Consider the following 18,682-nt stretch of genomic DNA (forward strand, 5'->3'; position numbering starts at 1 on the left):
TATGTGAAAGACTACATATTATTATATTCATAGTTGTCTATATCTTTTTATACGCTAAGTTATGTAAATGATGTTAACATACGGTGGAGTGAGTCGTTTTAGTTTACATATATATAATGTAAACAGTGTTAGTACATACCGGCCTCCCTCGTCAGTCGAAACTTCTCAATAGTCCTAAAAAAACGTTCATTTTATATTTTTATTTCGCTTCAAAACTAAGGTCTTTAAGAGCGCAATAAGATTATCAATTACATTAATCCATCAATAATCAAAGATTATAAGCGACAGAACCCAGAAAAAAGATGCATCATTATCTCAAGCACTCGAAAAAACAGCCTTTGTATCGTTGACAATATTTAAATTTTATATACTGATGAACTTTTTAATGTTGTATAATGAAGAAATTTAAGAGAATAGTTGAATATTTTGTAATTTATATTTACCCAGATTTACCCCAAATAACTTGGTAATTAATGATTACGAATTTTTTTAACATTGGCCATGGTGATTTAAGGCAACACTGAAGAGAAAGGATGATGATGATGGCAAGAAACTGACTCTTTAAATAAGTAAATTAAACCAATATAACACAAATTTACCAAACAGTTCACCAGTTTTATTAAGGTAGAAAGAAAATCAATTAAAACCAACATACTCAATAACTAATACGCATAAACAAAAAAGTAATTGACAATATATTAGGTAACTATTTTTACACCAAGTTATATAAATTTATGATATATCAGGTAAATATTTCCACGCCAGGAAATACTACACACAAACACAGCCTTGCGACTCATCACTGACAGTGTAGTCGTGTAAGTCACTGCATCGACGCTACACCCGACGACAGGTGCCAGGAAGGGTGCCAAGGATGGTGCCAGGGCGGGTACCAGGGAGGAGGCAAGGGAGGGTGCCAGGAAGGGTGCCAGGGCGGATACCAGGGAGAATGCCAGGAATGATACCTGGGAGGATGCAAGTGAGGGTGCCAGGTTAGGGTGCCAGGAAAGGTGCCAGGGAAGGTGCCTGGGAGGGTACCAAGGAGAATGCCAGGAATAATTCCAAGGAGGATGCAAGGGAGGGTACCAGGAATGGTGCCAGGGAGGGTGCCAGGGATGGTATCCGGGAGGGTAATTGGGAGTGTGCCAGGAGGGGTGTCTAGGGGGGTGTCAGGAAGGGTGCCAGAGAGGTTCCCTGGGAGGATACCGGAGAGGGTGTCAGGAAAGGGTGTCAGGAAGGGGTCTCAGGAAGGGTGCATGGGAGGGTATCAGGAAGCGTGCCTGGGAGGGTGTCAGGAAGGGTGCCTGGGAGGGTGCCAGGAAGGTTGCCTGGGAGGGTGTCAGGAAGGGTGCCTAGGAGGGTGTCAGGAAGGGTAACTGGGAGGGTGTCAGGAAGGGTAAATGGGAGAAAGTTAGGAAGATTGACTGGGAGGGTGTCAGGAATGGTGCCTGGGAGGGTGTCAGGTAGGGTGCCTGGAAGGGTGTCAGGAAGGACACCTGGGAGGGTGTCAGGAAGGGTGCCTGGCAGGTGTTAGGATTAATTAATTTTGCCACTTTCAGCGACTAGTTTATTGTGCACCGCATACTTATCCTGTGGGCAGTAGCGCAAAAGGATTACAGAGTAGAGTTCACAAAGGGTCAGTATAACTAACCCCCGTGGTGTCTGGATATTATGGCATTGAATGTTAAACAGTACTGCAAATAAATTCTTTGTTTAGTTCTATACGTAGAGGGTAACTTATTCACAACTGCGTGAGTGCAGGAGTGTGAGGCAGTACTCGTATGTCTGGCCGCACACTATGTTATTCACATTTGCATGAGAGGTATTCAAGCACATTGTGTGTTTGGTTCTATAACATGGGAACTGATATAGCTACTAAGTGCAAGAACGTGGATACAATCTTAATAAGTCGGCTATCTTGCCATTAGAGATAAAGTGTTGTGCTATTTCACACACAGTGTGCTTGGACCTGTCCCTAAAAGGTTCTATCTTCACACAGTCGAGGACGTAGTGCTCGAGTGTGTGGCTATATGTCTGGCCACACACTTCACATTTAGTCTTGTTCACATCTGCTTGAGGGACATGCTGCCAGAGGTACTTATATCCTGACCTTAGTCTAGCGTTTACGACATCTTGTAATCTAGTGATCTTTTTGCTTGCTCCATATATATATTTCATTTGATACATCTCATCATGGTAAGTCGACATGCTATATCCATTTTGACTAGTTCGTACAATATAAGTTACCTATTGGCAATATCAATTGCAGCTTTTAGGTCAAGAAATGTGGTGTATCTGTGCCTTTCATCACCATGCACAGTTAAGAATGTGGTGATGCAATTATGTACACCTTTACCATGGGTGAAGCCATTTATGTTAGGAGACATGTGTTCTCTCATTCTATGTAAGAGTCTGCCAAGAACCATCCTCTCAAAGGTTTTACACAGGCTGTCCTGGTTTCGGTATTGGTACAACAATACTGCTGGTCCATGATGTGGGTAGTTGGCCCTCGTCATGACTCATATTGTACAATGCCAATAATGGATTGCCCGGCACACGCCTTAGTAGTTTAACGATATGGTAGGTGACTACATCCTCTCCAGGGGCAGTAGACCTACCGCTGGCGAGGGTGGCGTCAAGTTCCCACTCAGTATATGGAACATCACACTCGTCGTGCTGTTTACCCGGCATAAAGTTAATGAGATTACTTCTCTCTATAGACTTAGCACCAAGGAGTTCTCGAGTCCTAGTTGGTAATATGTCATAGCTAGAGACATGAGCCCACGTTGTTATTGGTTCATTCGATTTTTGCAGAGGGTTTGGATGGGAGACGTGTCTACTGTTTTTACCTCTGATTGTGATCATACCTTTCCCATGTGATCATACCTTTCCCATATGTTTCCCAGGCATTTTGTCTGAGTTCGATAACACGTTCCCTGGCAGCAGCAAGGGAACCTTCATACAATTGTAATATTTGAGGTGTACTAATTTGTTTGAAACCCTTGCCCACCCTCCTGACTCTAGCCCTGAGGGTTTTTTTTTCAGTTTGGGGTCATCATAGCACTGCTGTTGCCTGTTCTCAGGTTACTGACCACGTTTTCTCCTTCTTTTTTTTTTTTTTGGTGGAGGTATTGTTGGTGAAGTATGTATAAATCCTATCTATCAGATCACCATGGAGACTTTGGTAGTTGTCAGGCTTGTAATCCTTGTACCAGTCATGGCTGAAGTTTATGAACTGGGAGTTCTTGTTCTTGCTTGACTGTGAGTCTACGTCTGCTGAGTTTACCGCCAGTGGGGGTGTCATTGGCTACATGTATACTAGTTTGGATTTGGTTGTAGTCAGACATAAGATCAGTGACAACATCAGAGCTATGAGTTGTGTATGACAGAATAAAACCAATACACTTGTCTGGAGCCCCGCCATGGATGTGTGTTGGTTCATTATTACTTATAATTTGGGCATCTTCATCTGTGCTGAGAAGTGAGATAAGTCTCCTGCCATTGGTGTTAGTGGTGGAGTCACCTAATTTCTTGTGCATAGTATTCAGTTCACCAATTACGACAGTGGATTCAATGTGTACAAAGTCTGGGAGATCTATATATTGAAGCTGATCTAAGGGAGCATGGGCATTTAACACGTTGAGTGTGGAGTTACCCAGGTGGATAGTGATCCCCTGGTACTGAAAGTTGGTAGTCTTTTTGGATAAAAGACGTACATGTGGTAGTGAATTCTTAACATACATCAAACATGTGTGGGTAGAACTAGGATCATCATACACATAATTGGTGAGACTGGGTGGGGGCTTACCATTAGGTGTGACACACTCCTGCAGACACACAATATCGATGTCCTCAGTCACAACTTTGTGGTGGAGGTCAGGGTATCTTTTTCTAAGGGATGAAATGGTCCAACTCACCACCTTCACCTCTCTATATATCTGTCTGGCATTAACAATGGTCATTATGTACTATATTTGGAAAGAAGCAGAAGGCACTGTATGATATTGCTTTTTTTTCCATGCTGCTTGTCCTTTCTGCAGGCAAGGGACTTTTTAATATTTTTTTAAACATTCTTGGAGCATGTACTGCTCACCAGTTGATCTATTTGAGTAGCAAACATCAATACACTTTCGTTACACTACATCACCACCATTTTCTGTTTGTGTTTGTTCATCTTCACTGACTATGTCCACAGAGGCATCGGTAAAACTGTTACCAGTATCACTGTTTTCCTCTGCGTGGACACTAGTGGATCTTGAATTTCCATATCTGGTTGAAATCTTTCTATATCTGCTGCTCTTTAACATATAATTTTGAGCTGCAAATTGAGCTTTGATTTCTTTAATTTAATTTTTCAAATCATTGATCTCTTCATTTTGAGCGATTTTACGGGGTGTGTTGGCAGCTCCTTGTTGTGTAAGTACGTCTGTGTTGCCCCATGCTGATCTACGTTGACGGCTGGTGATGATCCTAGAGCTTTGGTAGTCACGGCCGGCCAGGGTTTGGCTTGTAGGGAGTACCCTAGCAGCAGTAGTGTTTCTTGAGACCTGCCTGGGTGGTGGGTCTGGGTGCTGAGGGGTTGTAGGAGCTCTAGGACAGCCAGGGTGCCATACAGGAACTCCATCTCTTTTTCATTTAATACACCTCAGTTGACTGGGTCCCCCTTGAGCAACTGTATTTCTGCAACCCTGTGTTTCATGTTGTCCACACCACGGCTTGGTAGAAAGGCATAATCGGGCCACATGGCCACATGTTGACAGTTGTAACATCTCCGGGTAGGGGGCTCATAGCGAGTTACATTCAGAGTCCGATAGGCACCACTGACTCGAATGGTCTTGGGTGGGTCCCCCGAACCAACCCAGTCTGCTATGACTGCGTTCTTGCCCCTGAGTCGCTTCGTCCTTCTGATGGCGGGATGAGCTTCTAGTAGTGTAGGTGTCTGGTACTGGTCGAGCCCTATGATTAAGATGGATTTCTTGCTCGATGGTTGGGATGGTTGTTCCATGGTTATTCCCATTATGCTATTGGTGAGGAGATCCTGTATGACTGCTGGGTCGCTTCTAATCAGAACATGGGCTTGTGTACTGACTCTGAACTAAACCTCAGCGTTTGGGTGTTTATCTTCCGCATCGTGAAACCATCGATACTTGACTTCAGTTGGTGTACCTACAGTGAAGTTTAATATTACTCTCATGAGGGGTTGAGGTTGTAGTTGTTGGTCTCTAAGTTTTTCTGCCTGTTCGGCCTTCCGCTTGTTCTTGGAATGAACTAGTTAAAAGTCATCCTCTCCATTGGTGTCAAGGTCAACACCATAGTTACCTGGCTAATTCAGTGCCCCTGGAGGGTTAGAGAGAGTAGCTGGGTCTCCAGTTAACTCAGACATGGTGGAGTTACAAGACTCGACCTATATGCCTGCGTCAGAAGGTTGAGGACTGCTTGGCACTCCTAGGAAGTCAGAGGTGGTTGAGAGGCATAACACTCTCACAGGACAAGGAAACTGACATCTATAGCATATCAGCGGTGCGAGGGTAGGGAGTGTGAGGGCAGACCTGGTATTTCTACAGGGGAGGGGAGTGGAGGGGGGGGGGAGGAGCTGGAGTATTCTCAGTTTATAAACACTTTGATTACACTTGTTCTTACTCAATGGTATCTGGTTTTCTGGTTAGATACGGTATCAAAGACAATTTCAGTTTTAAAATAACTATCCAGCTTGGCACTATATGAGGCTGGGAGTTTGTTTATACAAGCCCTCACCCCATGGCCGGGAGTGACCAATAGGGTAGTACGCCTTGCGGGCACCTACACACACCACAGTGCTCAAACCACACGTTAGTTCACTTGTTATACAGGCAACAATTTTGCTGCTGTTGTCCTATCGGTTAAGATAATCCTTCACGTGACTGTGTTAGGAAGGACACCTAATATTCAATAACACAGTGTTCTAGGAGTGATCAGCAGAGTCTTCATCGGTCGACTCAGACAGGGGGCAGTGATAAAACTTGACCGTATTTGCTTATGGTCGAGGAGCTTTTACTACAGTACCACGTTCGTGGAAGCTGGGCATAAGTGTATGGGCACTGTGGATGCCAGAAGCTGTCATATTGATCAATAAACTATACTCACTAATGCCACTTTACACACGGTCATAGCTCACTGACACTGATGTGATGTCACTGAGTATTACACTCTGCTTCACAATGCGCAAAACATAAGTTTGGTTGTCCTGTAGTGTATGGCACACAAACTGTCAGCAGTGGCGTGACCACATAAGGGGACAGACGTGTGCCCATAGGTGCTCTTGACTTCTTGATCGTCCCACAAAGGTCCCCTCAGCCGGCAAGATTTTTCCAGCATGGGAGTCGATATAAACGACCCAGTAGAGGCTCTCTCATGGACGCAGACATTTCTGATACGGATGCCATCGCCAACTCGCCTGGTCATACTGAATCCAACACCCCTCAAGAGTCAGACCCCAGTGATTATGACAGTGCCGGTAATGTTTCCATGGAAACACTAGCCGCAGAGGAAACACCAATGCCACGGACCCTATCACCCTGCCCTCTGCCAACCAGCCAAGTAAGCTGAATCTTCACTTCCCCAAGGACTCACTGAAAACTGTAGAGGAACGCTTTTATTGGATGGTGAAGTACTGCAGACAACACGGTCCCAACATTCAATTCCGACATGGTAAAAACCGGAACTTTATCAAGTGTCAGACTCCTGAGGTCTATGAAACACTTAGTACTGTTGGCTTTGACAGGGTTGTCCTGGTGCCCCCCCCCCCAATAGTCGCTGATGAATGTTGCCACATCCTAGTGAAGCGATTCCCCCTATACGCTGACATCGAAGATGCGCGTAACTTTAATTCTAGTATATTCAGTCTACGTCGACATTACCGGGGGAACACCCTACAAGCTACTGCCATTGCCAAGCGGAAGGGAAGGGAATGCCCAACCACTGTGGAGGCCCACCCAATCCTCCCTCCACTTTATGCAGAACCCTATCACCCCGGACCTGCATTTTGTGTTATTTGCTCTCATTGAGGTCACACCTTCACTGCCTAGTGCCGATGTGATCGTTCTAGATGTCGCTTCTGTTCACGTAACCATAACTCCGCCGCCTGTGCCCAGTAAATCAAAGACCACCTTAATGGGGGCGGTGTGGGCTATGTGGTTGATCCCAGGTTTTGTAACTGTGACGGTCGGCACAATGCTGACTCACGGCAATGCCCTAATAGCCCGTCTGTCCAAGGAGAAAAACCTCCCCGAAGGCCCCGTCTACCACAACGCCGCCCATCCCGTCTACCGGGCCCCCTTCCTCTGCGTCCCCTCTGTCTACAACAATGCCTCCTTCTTGAACAACACCTGCCCTTGCCTGGCCTCACCTGGCTGAAACACAGCAGTCCCGGCCGTCTCCTAACTCAATTACTACTGGGCCTCCTCCCCGTCTCTACTCTGACGCTGTCAGGCATTGTGCTCCCACCGGTCCCCCCCCCCCACAACCCGCTTGCATGTGACATGACACAGATCATATCCTCTTCCAAGAATTTACCGACCGTATTGAAAAACTCTTCGTTATACTCTGTACCACCATCTCCGACCTTCTCTTGCCCTCTGTTGCCACCCAGTCACTCCTCTCTTCTGGTTTGACACAAGCTGGTAGTCCCCCTGTGAGCCCCCCCTGCTCACGGCCTACTCCACCGCCGACGGCCTTCACTACTGGTGTGGCGCCTACCGGGCCTACCCTGGTGTGTCCTGCTGCCTCTGGGGCGAAGTCCTGCCTCATCTTCACGACATGTGGTGTCTCAACCTGTCCACCCACCGCAAGCCGCGCCCACTCCTGTGTCTGAGCTGTCTCCACCAGGGCTACCTGGACCTGAGGACACCACCCCCGGCTACCTGTACCCCACCGACATGTCGACGCACACACCATCACAATTACACTAAAAGGTATGTCCCTCAATGTTGTCAATGCCTATGTGCCTCTCCACCCCTACTGTACCTGCCCCACCACACCATATCACCTCCACCACCCCCACTGTACTTCGCCACGCCTGGCCACACTGTTTGTAAACTTTGTGGTCAACCGACTCTGACACCCTCTTTCACCACATCCTCATTTGCCCTATAACCTCCTACAGGTCCCCAGCCGTTACCAACACCTCTTCCCTCCCTGACCAGATATCCCTCCTCTTAGTGACAGGCCTGGCACTTGACATTATTAGGGACCTGCCACACTTTGCCATAAACAGATAAATTGTACCGGGAATTTCCCACACACTCATCATTATGTCACTTTATGTAACTTGCTGACAAAACCCATGACCCTTCAAGCCTTTACGCCCTTAATGCACGAGTCATAAAGGCAAGCGTGAACTCCGCATGCTTCCCAGTTAGACACTGTAAACGCTTCTGCGCTTCACCTTGCACAGGATGTAAGGGGATGCCCAATAAAGTAGCCCCCTCGTGGGCAATCTAAAAAAAAAAATCTAAAAATCTTCACTGTGTCACAACGTCACACTGTATTTTCCTCTATACAGCTTGGTTATGGTACTTATACAGTCCACATTTATAGCGTCGAGGTACCGAGATAACTAAGGCACACAAGGTAACTTCTCATACCTGTACCAAGCTTCATACGGTGCTAGAAGCCAGGTCAGGTCAGAGGAGCGAGAGGGTGTGACCACCCCCGACGGTGCCTATAGATGACTGGGTGTCACAAAGGGTGCCTTGGAGGGTGTCAGGAAGGGTGTCAGGAAGGCTGCCTAGGAAGGTGTCAGGAAGGGTGCTTGGGAGGTATAAGGAAGGGCGCCTGGGAGGGTGCCTGGGAGGGTATCAGGGAGGGTGCCTGGAAAGGGGCCTTGGAGTTGTCTGGAAGGGTGCCTGGGAGGGTGCTTGAGAAGGTGTCTGGAAGGGTGTCTAGGAGGGTGTCAGGAAAGGTGCCTTGAAGGTGCCAAGAAGGGTGCCTGGGAGGGTGCCTGGAAAGTGTCAGGAAGAGTACCTAGTAGGGTGTCAGAAAGGGTGCCTGGAAGGGTGCCTAGGAGGGTGCCTAGGAGGTGTCAGGAAGTGTGCCTGGAGAGGTGCCTGGGAGTTGTCAGGAAGGGTGCTTAAGAAGGTGCCTGGAAGGGTGCCTAGGAGGGTGTCAGGAAAGGTTCCTGGTAGGTGCCAAGAAGGGTGCCTGGGAGGGTGCCTGGAAGGTGTCAGGAAGAGTACCTGGCAGGGTGTCAGGAAGGGTGCCTAGAAGGGTGCCTGGGAGGGTGCCTGGGAGGTGGTCAGGAAGGGTGCCTGCGAGGATGTCAGGTAGGGTGCCTGGGAAGGTGCCTGGGAGGTGTCAGGAAGGGTGCCTGCGAGGGTATAAGAAAGGGTTCCTGGGAGGGTGTTGGGAAGGGTGCGTGGGAAGGTGTCAGGAAGGGTGCATGGGAGGGTGCCTGGGAGGATATTAGGAAGGGTACCTAGGAGGGTGTCGGGAAGAGTGCCTGGGAGGGTGTCAGGAAGGGTGCCTGGGAGTGTGTCAGGAAGAGTCATTAACAATCTGTCTTAGCAGTTACTGTGAACTGAGTCATTTAGCTTCATCTAAACCAAGTGTCATGCAAGTTATCTTTCTTCTTCTTTCTTATATTTCCTTTAATCATTAGTTTTACTCTGGAATTAATAACTAAAGTATTTATTGATGAGCTCATAGGTACTCGGCCAGTGCCACCAGCCTGGACCTCAGCCATCCCGTACCACCCGTACAGGAGTGATCGACCAGCAGCTTTGTTGCCATCCTCTTGGTGTTCTCCTTCCGGGGTTTGTTCCTTTCAGAAATAAACCTCTTTGTGGGTTATCAGATAATGGGAGTCGAGCCGCAGGTTTAGTCTCTTCCTGGAGTTGAGACAGAGAGATGCAGTATATTAGAGAAACTCTTCCGGGTGATGTGTATACGTAGGAGGAATAACACACAGCACAACGCTTGAATAAACAGCAATCTATCCATTGAGTAACGTTTCGATAATATCTATTTTCATCATCAGACCTAACACATGAAGTAACATACAACAGCATCAGTAAGATATATAATATAATTACAGCATCGGCTACATTAAGTGTCTAATGGGAAAATTTGCTAAATCCGAACACTAAACGATTTGATAGACAATTGATAAAAATAAATACATTTAACAATACAAAGCAAAATTTCAGAGTAACAGTAGTTTTGAGCCTATGTTAAAGGTGTTTACAAAGATATATAGGTCCCTGTAGGTCCAAGATATAACTTCTATATAGTCCGGCAAATAAATGAGGAAATTCCCCTTGACCCCAAAATGTCGGTAATAGTTTTTTTTTTCTCTTTTGATTCATAGTTTATAGTGTCTCTGTAAATGTTTACAGGTGGGTGTGGAGCTCTCTCCCTTGGTCAACTTGAGATACTGATTATTTTTTACAGGTACCCTTAGTATTTTAAATCGCAAATATTTCAATAATACTGACTCATGAAATACCAACATTTACTCATCTTGTTGGTATGGAATGGTGAAATAACAATGAATTTCACTCATATATCATCACATGTATTGTATCATAGCACTTTGTCACTTAGAACAAATTTGCTGACTTGGTATTTTACTAACAAACAACATAATCTTGGAATGTTTTACCAGAATAATCATTAATATTATGAGTCACTGACATACGAAAAGCAAATGTTGTTGCATTCATAGTCATGCAGACAAAGCAGCTGAATTTTAGCATCTCTAAAGAAAATCTCAATGGCCACTTGAAGATCAGTGGGTTGACTTCTGACAGCTGATGTGACCACGTGCCGATCAATAGATCAGTCATTGAATGCTTCAACTTTGGGGAAACTGCAGCCAGTAGATCCATCAAGGTGCTAGATGTTGCCTCTTGTATAATGTTGATGTCAAGATGAACAGATTTGCATTCTGTGATGATTTGTTTGGCTATTCTGTTAATACCTGGATTGACATCATCCTCTTCAATGTGATCTTTCTCACTACCTTTAGCAGCTTTGCAGCTTGACTATGAATGGTTATGATGTGCGAATAACCAGGGGATGGCAGAATAAGGACCTCGCTGTCGAAATGATGTAATACAGCATTAACCAATTGTGACCGAGACAGTATTGATCTGTCGTGATCTTGATACTCTTTGTAGAGATCAGCGGTGTTCCAGAGCATCTTTGGTGAATTGGAAGGCCTGGTGTACAGTCTCGTTCAAGATTTTTCGAACACTGCTGGAGACAGCTAACAACTCAAGGCCGTTTGTTTACTATAAAACGTAGTAAAAATTATGAATGAATATAAAAGTGATCGGTGATTGGTTACTTAGTTCCCCGTTGCTTAATTAATGGTTGGGCTTTGTTATTTCCTTTTATATTATACGACGTACCTGGAAAGTCCCTTGTTTTGTATGCAAGGCTGGGTTCTGTCACAATTGTACTTGTATTCAAATACGCAAACTGCTTCCATCATCCAGACACCTGAAAAGAGAACCACCACCATATTTAATTACCCATCATCATATCATCCACATTGGGATTGTGAGCTCTATAAATATAAACATAAGTTGGCCACCACCAAAACATTTTGGCTGCATTCTGAAAAAAAATAATAGCAGTGAAGGAATTAATAAATTCTCTTCATAACACTGGTAGAAAATATCACCTTTATATGAAACACAATTAAAACTTAGTTACATATATTCAGTAGGTCATGGTAGCACATTATTCCCAGCGTGTCCATTTATCTATCACCATTTTCCCGTGGGCCATTCCGAGACAGTGAATTTTGGATGAATCATAGGTGGAACATACTCGAAGCCCCAACTCACAAAGACATCTCCTGCTAGAACATGACCATCACATGAAATGCTCATCATTGATATAATTTAGATATTATTCTGGGGGAAACACCATGAAATGACACTACCATTTATTTGACTTCTGGAGAGCTGTACTTGCGAATGGCGACCATTTTTAAATTAGCCGATAAAAAAATGCCCAAATGTGAGAACACCACACCCACTAGAATCATTTACTGAGACCCTATAGACTGACAATCAAGAGAGAAAAAACTATTACCGGCAACAAGGGGTTGATCTATATTTCTGCCGAACAAATAAGTATGTTTATAGTGTGGTTGAGGATAAAGCCAGGCGTTGTTGACTGCTCCTATACTGGCGTTAAGTCTTTTTGCTTATATCAACATCTCCTACTGACCCATCGGCACCTGACCTTCCACTGTTGCAGAAAGTCACTACCAAAGTAAACAAACACGAGGAGGAGTTTGACGTCCTAGATACCGACGGCTGGACAGCTTCACCAGGTAAAACTCAAAATATATATAAATACATTCTGGTACTTAGTCAAAAGACCAGCAGTCTTCACATCCTTCCTCATCAAGTCAGGAAGCAGCAGAGCGAGCGATCAAAAATGTCTGGCATTTCCTCCAACCCTCACTAACATATTTAATGTAAGTTCACTGTACGAACATTCGCTAACCTTCTACTTACACAGGCGCTGCTATACAAAAAGTAGATAAAAGTACATAAAATACTCACACAAATCAATAACATCATCAACACAGAGTAGTTTAGTGAACACAGAATTGTCCACACAGATCCACCAACCTGCCCAAAACCACGTGTACATACCCACAGTAAAAAGAGTGGGAGCAAGGCCACAGCCCTCCAGCACCTCAGGGATAACTTAGCAAGAAACGAGATGTGGACTACGACGCCTCACGCTACTCCATCTCTCAGGTGAAGCCAGGGAGGAGAGGAAGCAACACTGTCACACCATATGACCACCTGTTCTTCATCATACAGAGAAACACAGCGTTTGCAGCGTCTAAGTTTATTTTCAACCTCGCCTATCGCAGTTCTTTAACCATGAGAAGTATTTGTTAGTTACGCGGGTCTGTCAATTAGTAGCAGCTCTCGGCATCAAATATACTATAGGACTATCTGTCTGTCTGTCTGTCTGTCTGTCTGTCTGTCTGTCTGTTCTGGGCAGCCGAAACGGCACAATCGTTTTTCGTCAAACTTGGTGAAAGAATCGCAAAAAAATTCGTAGAGTGGAACAAACCTGGTCCCATGTCGATGGTTTCTTTAGGAAGGCATTAATTAACCATTTTATTTACGATGGAAAACGAAGCAAGTCTACGGACATGCCGCACCCTCATTCGCTGTACGCTGTCAGCAGGATACAATACAGTACAATACCATATAATACCATATAATACCATACACAACGAACTATGAATATTTGTAAGAATAAAACATAAGTATATAGACATGTAAGACTCACAACTTGATAAGATATCTGTAAGACATTAGCTATTGGAAATGTGATTAAATGTTTTGTTATTAATCCAGTGTGAAATGTATCGGTATTGGTGGTACAATCCTAATGGTCTCTAATCCTGTTGATTAGGTGAGGTTAATCTGGGTTTATTGAGATTAAAGATTAGGTGTGGGGTTTATTCTACCTGTGTTAGTCTCTGGTACGACCCTTATTGTAACAATCACGACCATGATTATAACAACCAGGACCATGATTATAACAACCACGACCATGATTATAACAACCACGACCATGATTATAACAACCACGACCATGATTATAACAACCACGACCATGATAATAACAACCACGACCATGATTATAACAACTACGACCATGATTATAACAACCACGACCATGATTATAACAACCACGATCATGATTATAATAACCACGACCATGATTGTAGCAACCACGACCATGATTATAACAACCATGACCATGATTATAGCAACCACGACCACGATTATAACAACCACGACTATGATTATAACAACCACGACCATGATTATAACACCCACGACCGTGATTATAACAACCACGACTATGATTATAAACAACCACGACCATGATTATAACAACCACGACCATGATTATAACAACCACGACTATGATTATAACAACCACGACCATGATTATAACAACCACGACCATGATTATAACAACCACGACTACAATTATGTCACCCAAAGGTAGTAGGTAGTAGGCAGCTACCAAACAGGGAGGTACTACCGCCTGGGAAGATAGTGGCAGCATAATGTGTTGTCTAATGGTAGACCCTGCTGCCATATGGCATCACGAAAATTGTGACCAAGTCTCAGGTTGCTGATCTGACTTTCTGCCTCATTTACACAATTTTAGGGTCTCAATTGTTTCTATTACATGACAAAACAACATACATATAGCGTTTCTCACTGTTTTTGTTTTTTTCATTCTTGCATTTCTTTGTATTTATTATTATCAGTGTTGTTATTATTATTATTACCATTAATATTTTATTTTACATTTTATTATACATTTTATTTACTATGAATTATTATTATTATTATTAATACATTTTCGTCCCCCGGGCCCAGATGTGGGTCAGTGACCTGTGCCCGGGTGGGCTAATCCCCGTAAAAAAAAAAAAAAAAAAAAAAACACGACAATGATTATAACAACCACGAACATGATTGTAACAACCACGACTATGATTATAACAACCACGACAATGATTATAACAACCACGACCATGATTATAACAACCACGACCATGATTATAAGAACCACGACCATCTGGAAAACGATGTCGCTGTACGCTGTCAGCCGGACGGCGGTTGCGCGCTAGCCAAGCACGAGCATTTGAACTCTCAGGCCTTGGTAAACTGTACCACCGGACTCGCCACCGGGCACGAAGGACCCAAGATCACTTGTCAGAGCTATGTCGACAGGTGACTTTAAGACGCAATCCACACCTGTGCTGTAAAAGTTGTGTTGTGTTCGTGAGCTGTAAGAGTTGTGCTGTGTTCGTGTGCTGTAAGAGTTGTGCTGTGTTCGTGTGGTGTAAGAGTTGTGCTGTGTACGTGTGCTGTAAGAGTTGTGCTGTATACGTGTGCTGTAAGAGTTGTGCTGTGTTCGTGTGCTGTAAGATTGTGCTGTGTACGTGTGCTATAAGAGTTGTGTTGTGTACGTGGGCTGTAAGAGTTGCTGAGTTGTGTTGTGTACTGTTGTGCTGTGTACGTGTGCTGTAAGAGTTGTGTTGTGTACGTGTGCTGTAAGAGTTGTGCTGTGTACGTGTGCTGTAAGAGTTGTGTTGTGTACGTGTGCTGTAAGAGTTGTGCTGTGTACGTGTACTGTAAGAGTTGTGCTGTGTTCGTGTGGTGTAAGAGTTGTGCTGTGTTCGTGTGCTGTAAAGTTGTGCTGTGTAAGGTGCTGTAAGAGTTGTGCTGTGTTCGTGTGCTGTAAGAGTTGTGCTGTGTACGTGTGCTGTAAGAGTTGTGCTGTGTTCGTGTGGTGTAAGAGTTGTGCTGTGTAGGTGCTGTAAGAGTTGTGCTGTGTTTGTGTGCTGTAAGAGTTGTGCTGTGTGCTCTGTGTTCGTGTGTTGTAGAGTTGTGCTGTGTTCGTGTGCTGTAAGAGTTGTGCTGTGTTGCTGTAAGAGTTGTGCTGTGTTCGTGTGCTGTAAGAGTTGTGCTGTGTAAGGTGCTGTAAGAGTTGTGCTGTGTTCGTGTGCTGTAAGAGTTGTGCTGTGTACGTGTGCTGTAAGATTTGTGCTGTGTTCGTGTGCTGTAAGATAGCTGGGCTGTTTACATGTGCTGTAAGAGTTGTGCAGCAAATCAGGCACAGATTGCTTAATGTTGCTGAATGGCGCATCAACTTGTGCTTATGTAAATGAACACGAGTGAAAAGAGTTATTATGGTGGTAGTGAAAGGGACACACACACACACACACACACACACACACACACACACACACACACACACACACACACACACACTAATAACAGCCATTACAGCTTCTGAAGAGTAAAAAAGATATAAAAAAAATTATACAGCGAAGTAGGAATGCCCCGACAGACATCAGTTGTCGGGGAATCTGACCTTCAGTTACGTAACACCAAAAAAACAAACACTACAAGAACCTTCTACACAAACAAGAAACATTTATTATCAGTTTGTTACCTTGATTTCTGAACAAAAATATCACTTCTAACCTAACCTAACCTAACCTAACCTGCGTGTTTGCCAAGACAGTGTACAAATGTATAGAGTTACATAGGGAGAGTAAAGAGTTTGTTTTCGTGAGAGATGGTAAATAAAGACATTTCTGTGCACCAAAATAGTTTATATATTCATTCCTAGCTCCACTAAACAATCTAACAGAAGGCACAGTCATTACTCTGTGCATCACTATAGAACGTAAATATATCTTTAGATCTGTGCACCACTACACAGTTTAAATAACTACGTATTCCCAGATCTATTCAATAATATATAGTTTAAAGATCACATATCCCTCCCCCTGTCGCCTCCTGACCAGCTCGTCCCCTCAACTGGCACAAGTTAGGCAATTTCGAGACGAGTTTAGGATTACGGTAGTGGAAACTGAAGATCTTGTTGGTTATTTTCTGTCCTGTAAATACCTAGCAACTCCTGGCCTGGTAACCTGTGGCAATAATCTCTCTCTCTCTCTCTCTCTCTCTCTCTCTCTCTCTCTCTCTCATTCTTGCGCGCGCACTAAAAGCATTAAATAGGTTTGTTTTCAAATGTAAATGCATTTGAAATTACATTTAAATCGGAATTATCATTAATCCCGATTTACACTTGCACATGAATATAGAACACCTACACTGACATTAATTGTTTTAGTGCAATTTTTAAATTTGCTTCTACTAATAACATCTTACAAGGTCAGCAGGCACGAGTCTCCTGACTGTGACCTGTTCCTATACCGTCGGCCACCACTGAGAGGATGATCAAGCTCTCACCTCAGCCCTGCCCAGTGATATAGGGGATGATTGGCTGTGTTTGATGGCCTTTGAATTAACAATACCATTTCATGAATTTAAAACATCTACATTTAGATAGATGCACAAGTCTGCATTTGAGCCCAAGGCTCATTTTACTCAATCAAACTAAAATGGGATAAGTCATCGCAACTTATCGTGCTCAAAGGGCTAAGTTATAATACTAAAGGGTTAATTCAAGGGGTTGTCACCGTCGCCTAAGGTAAGGTCGTCCTAATTATAAGATTCTGAGTTGATTTTTCACCAAACCCTCAGTCGTATTGTTATATACAAACAACGTATCGTTAATTTGTAAACAGCATTGATCACTATATAGTTACGAGCTGACTTTATTGTTAGAAAAGACTGACGTGACAGACCAACTGACTAATAACACACACACACACACACAGAGACACACACAATACGGTCCACATGCTAGTCACCTCCTCCCGGTAGTCGTGGTTACGGACAGGTAATTGCAAATTACAACTCCGAGGTACGTAGTTATAATTGGTCGAATAATTCCTTTTGGAGGATGCCCCCCGTGGTTGTCCTCATGATAGTGTCCTTCTCGCCCTCTGTAGAGTTGAGTAGGAAAAGGTTTACTCACACATGAAAATCATGGGCTGTTTTCTTTTAGGGAGACGTGAGTGTTGTGTTACAGTGGGAATTGAAGTTCATTTTCATCTTTATTGTGACTTTTCCATTTTCTGAGGTCGATATTGTGCACACACACACACGCGTGAAATTAATTTTTGCTGGTATGTGTGTGTGTAGCGTTTGTGTTTTGTGTGCCTCATTATATGCATTAGTAGTTGTTTACGTTATATATATATATATATATATATATATATATATATATATATATATATATATATATATATATATATATATATAAAATTTAAGGGATGAAACTCTGACATGGCAATATCAATAAATACAATAACTGGAATAAAAATACCGAAACAAAAATAATACTCCAGTAATAAATATAGGTAAACTCTCTCTCTCTCTCTCTCTCTCTCTCTCTCTCTCTCTCTCTCTCTCTCTCTCTCTCTCCCATACCTAAATCATCGCCCTCTTCTCGGAAACACTAAACCTACTCTTCGGCCAGTTCGACCTTTCTCTGGACATTAAATTTGGTAATGGCTGGTGACATCGACTGTGAAGTTAAACTGCTGCAAAAATATATAAGCTTTGGTTAATATATGTGTGTGTGTGTGTGTGTGTGTGTCACACAGAGGGTGGTGAAATGCGTCTAGAGTGGCAGCATTATTTTAATGTTAAGGTGCAAGCACTAGTTGCTCCCTCTCACTTTCAGCTACCGCCGCTGGCTAGCCCTCATGCCGAACAGGGAAGCAACTTGCATAAGGCTTCCCCTTCCAGTACACAGCCTCCTCACCATCTACAGTAGACTCCTGCTGTACCTCCTAGTGGCAACACACTGTAACTAGGTGCCTCGTGTGCCAAGACTAGATCAGCAGAAGATCTCGGAATAGCAGTGGGCCCCAGAGGGACGGCACATAGGCCCACTGACATGTGGACACGTCCTGGCGCCTAACAACCACCGCCCCGCTATCTTGGTAGGTATAAGGCTACGGGAGTAAACCCCAAACGAAAAATCTGCTGTGGACCCCTGCATCAGGCAGACATGTTTACAGACTCCAACGGCGGTGTAGGCGGAAGAGGTGACCACCGTGGAAACCCAACGACTACACCGGAAGACGAAAGCAAAGCCTGATGGACAGGCTACTAAGGAAAAACCCAACAAACTGGGCTATAGGCAGTCCATTGAGACTTACCCTCTCCCCAGTCGTTGCAACATTTGCACTAATGGATAAGGAAAAGGGAGAGCC

At 44.1% G+C, this 18,682-nt stretch overlaps 1 protein-coding gene across 1 annotated transcript in view; it reads right to left on the reverse strand.

Annotated features, from left to right (window-relative positions):
- Window positions 1-17,985, reverse strand: part of LOC121873375 (proline-rich protein 36-like) — a 60,875-nt gene extending 42,890 nt beyond the window's left edge. Inside the window, exons 1-5 of the mRNA XM_042376928.1 lie at window positions 17,930-17,985; window positions 14,796-15,549; window positions 3,524-3,680; window positions 2,868-2,955; window positions 2,561-2,746 (exon numbers count right to left, since the gene is read on the reverse strand). Coding sequence (XP_042232862.1) covers window positions 2,561-2,746; window positions 2,868-2,955; window positions 3,524-3,680; window positions 14,796-15,549; window positions 17,930-17,985 — 1,241 coding nt within the window. The remainder of the gene's footprint in view (window positions 1-2,560; window positions 2,747-2,867; window positions 2,956-3,523; window positions 3,681-14,795; window positions 15,550-17,929) is intronic.
- Window positions 17,986-18,682: the final 697 nt, after the last annotated feature.

Source organism: Homarus americanus, unplaced genomic scaffold, assembly GCF_018991925.1.
Source record: "Homarus americanus isolate GMGI-L3 unplaced genomic scaffold, GMGI_Hamer_2.0 scaffold32929, whole genome shotgun sequence".
NCBI lineage: Eukaryota > Metazoa > Arthropoda > Malacostraca > Decapoda > Nephropidae > Homarus > Homarus americanus.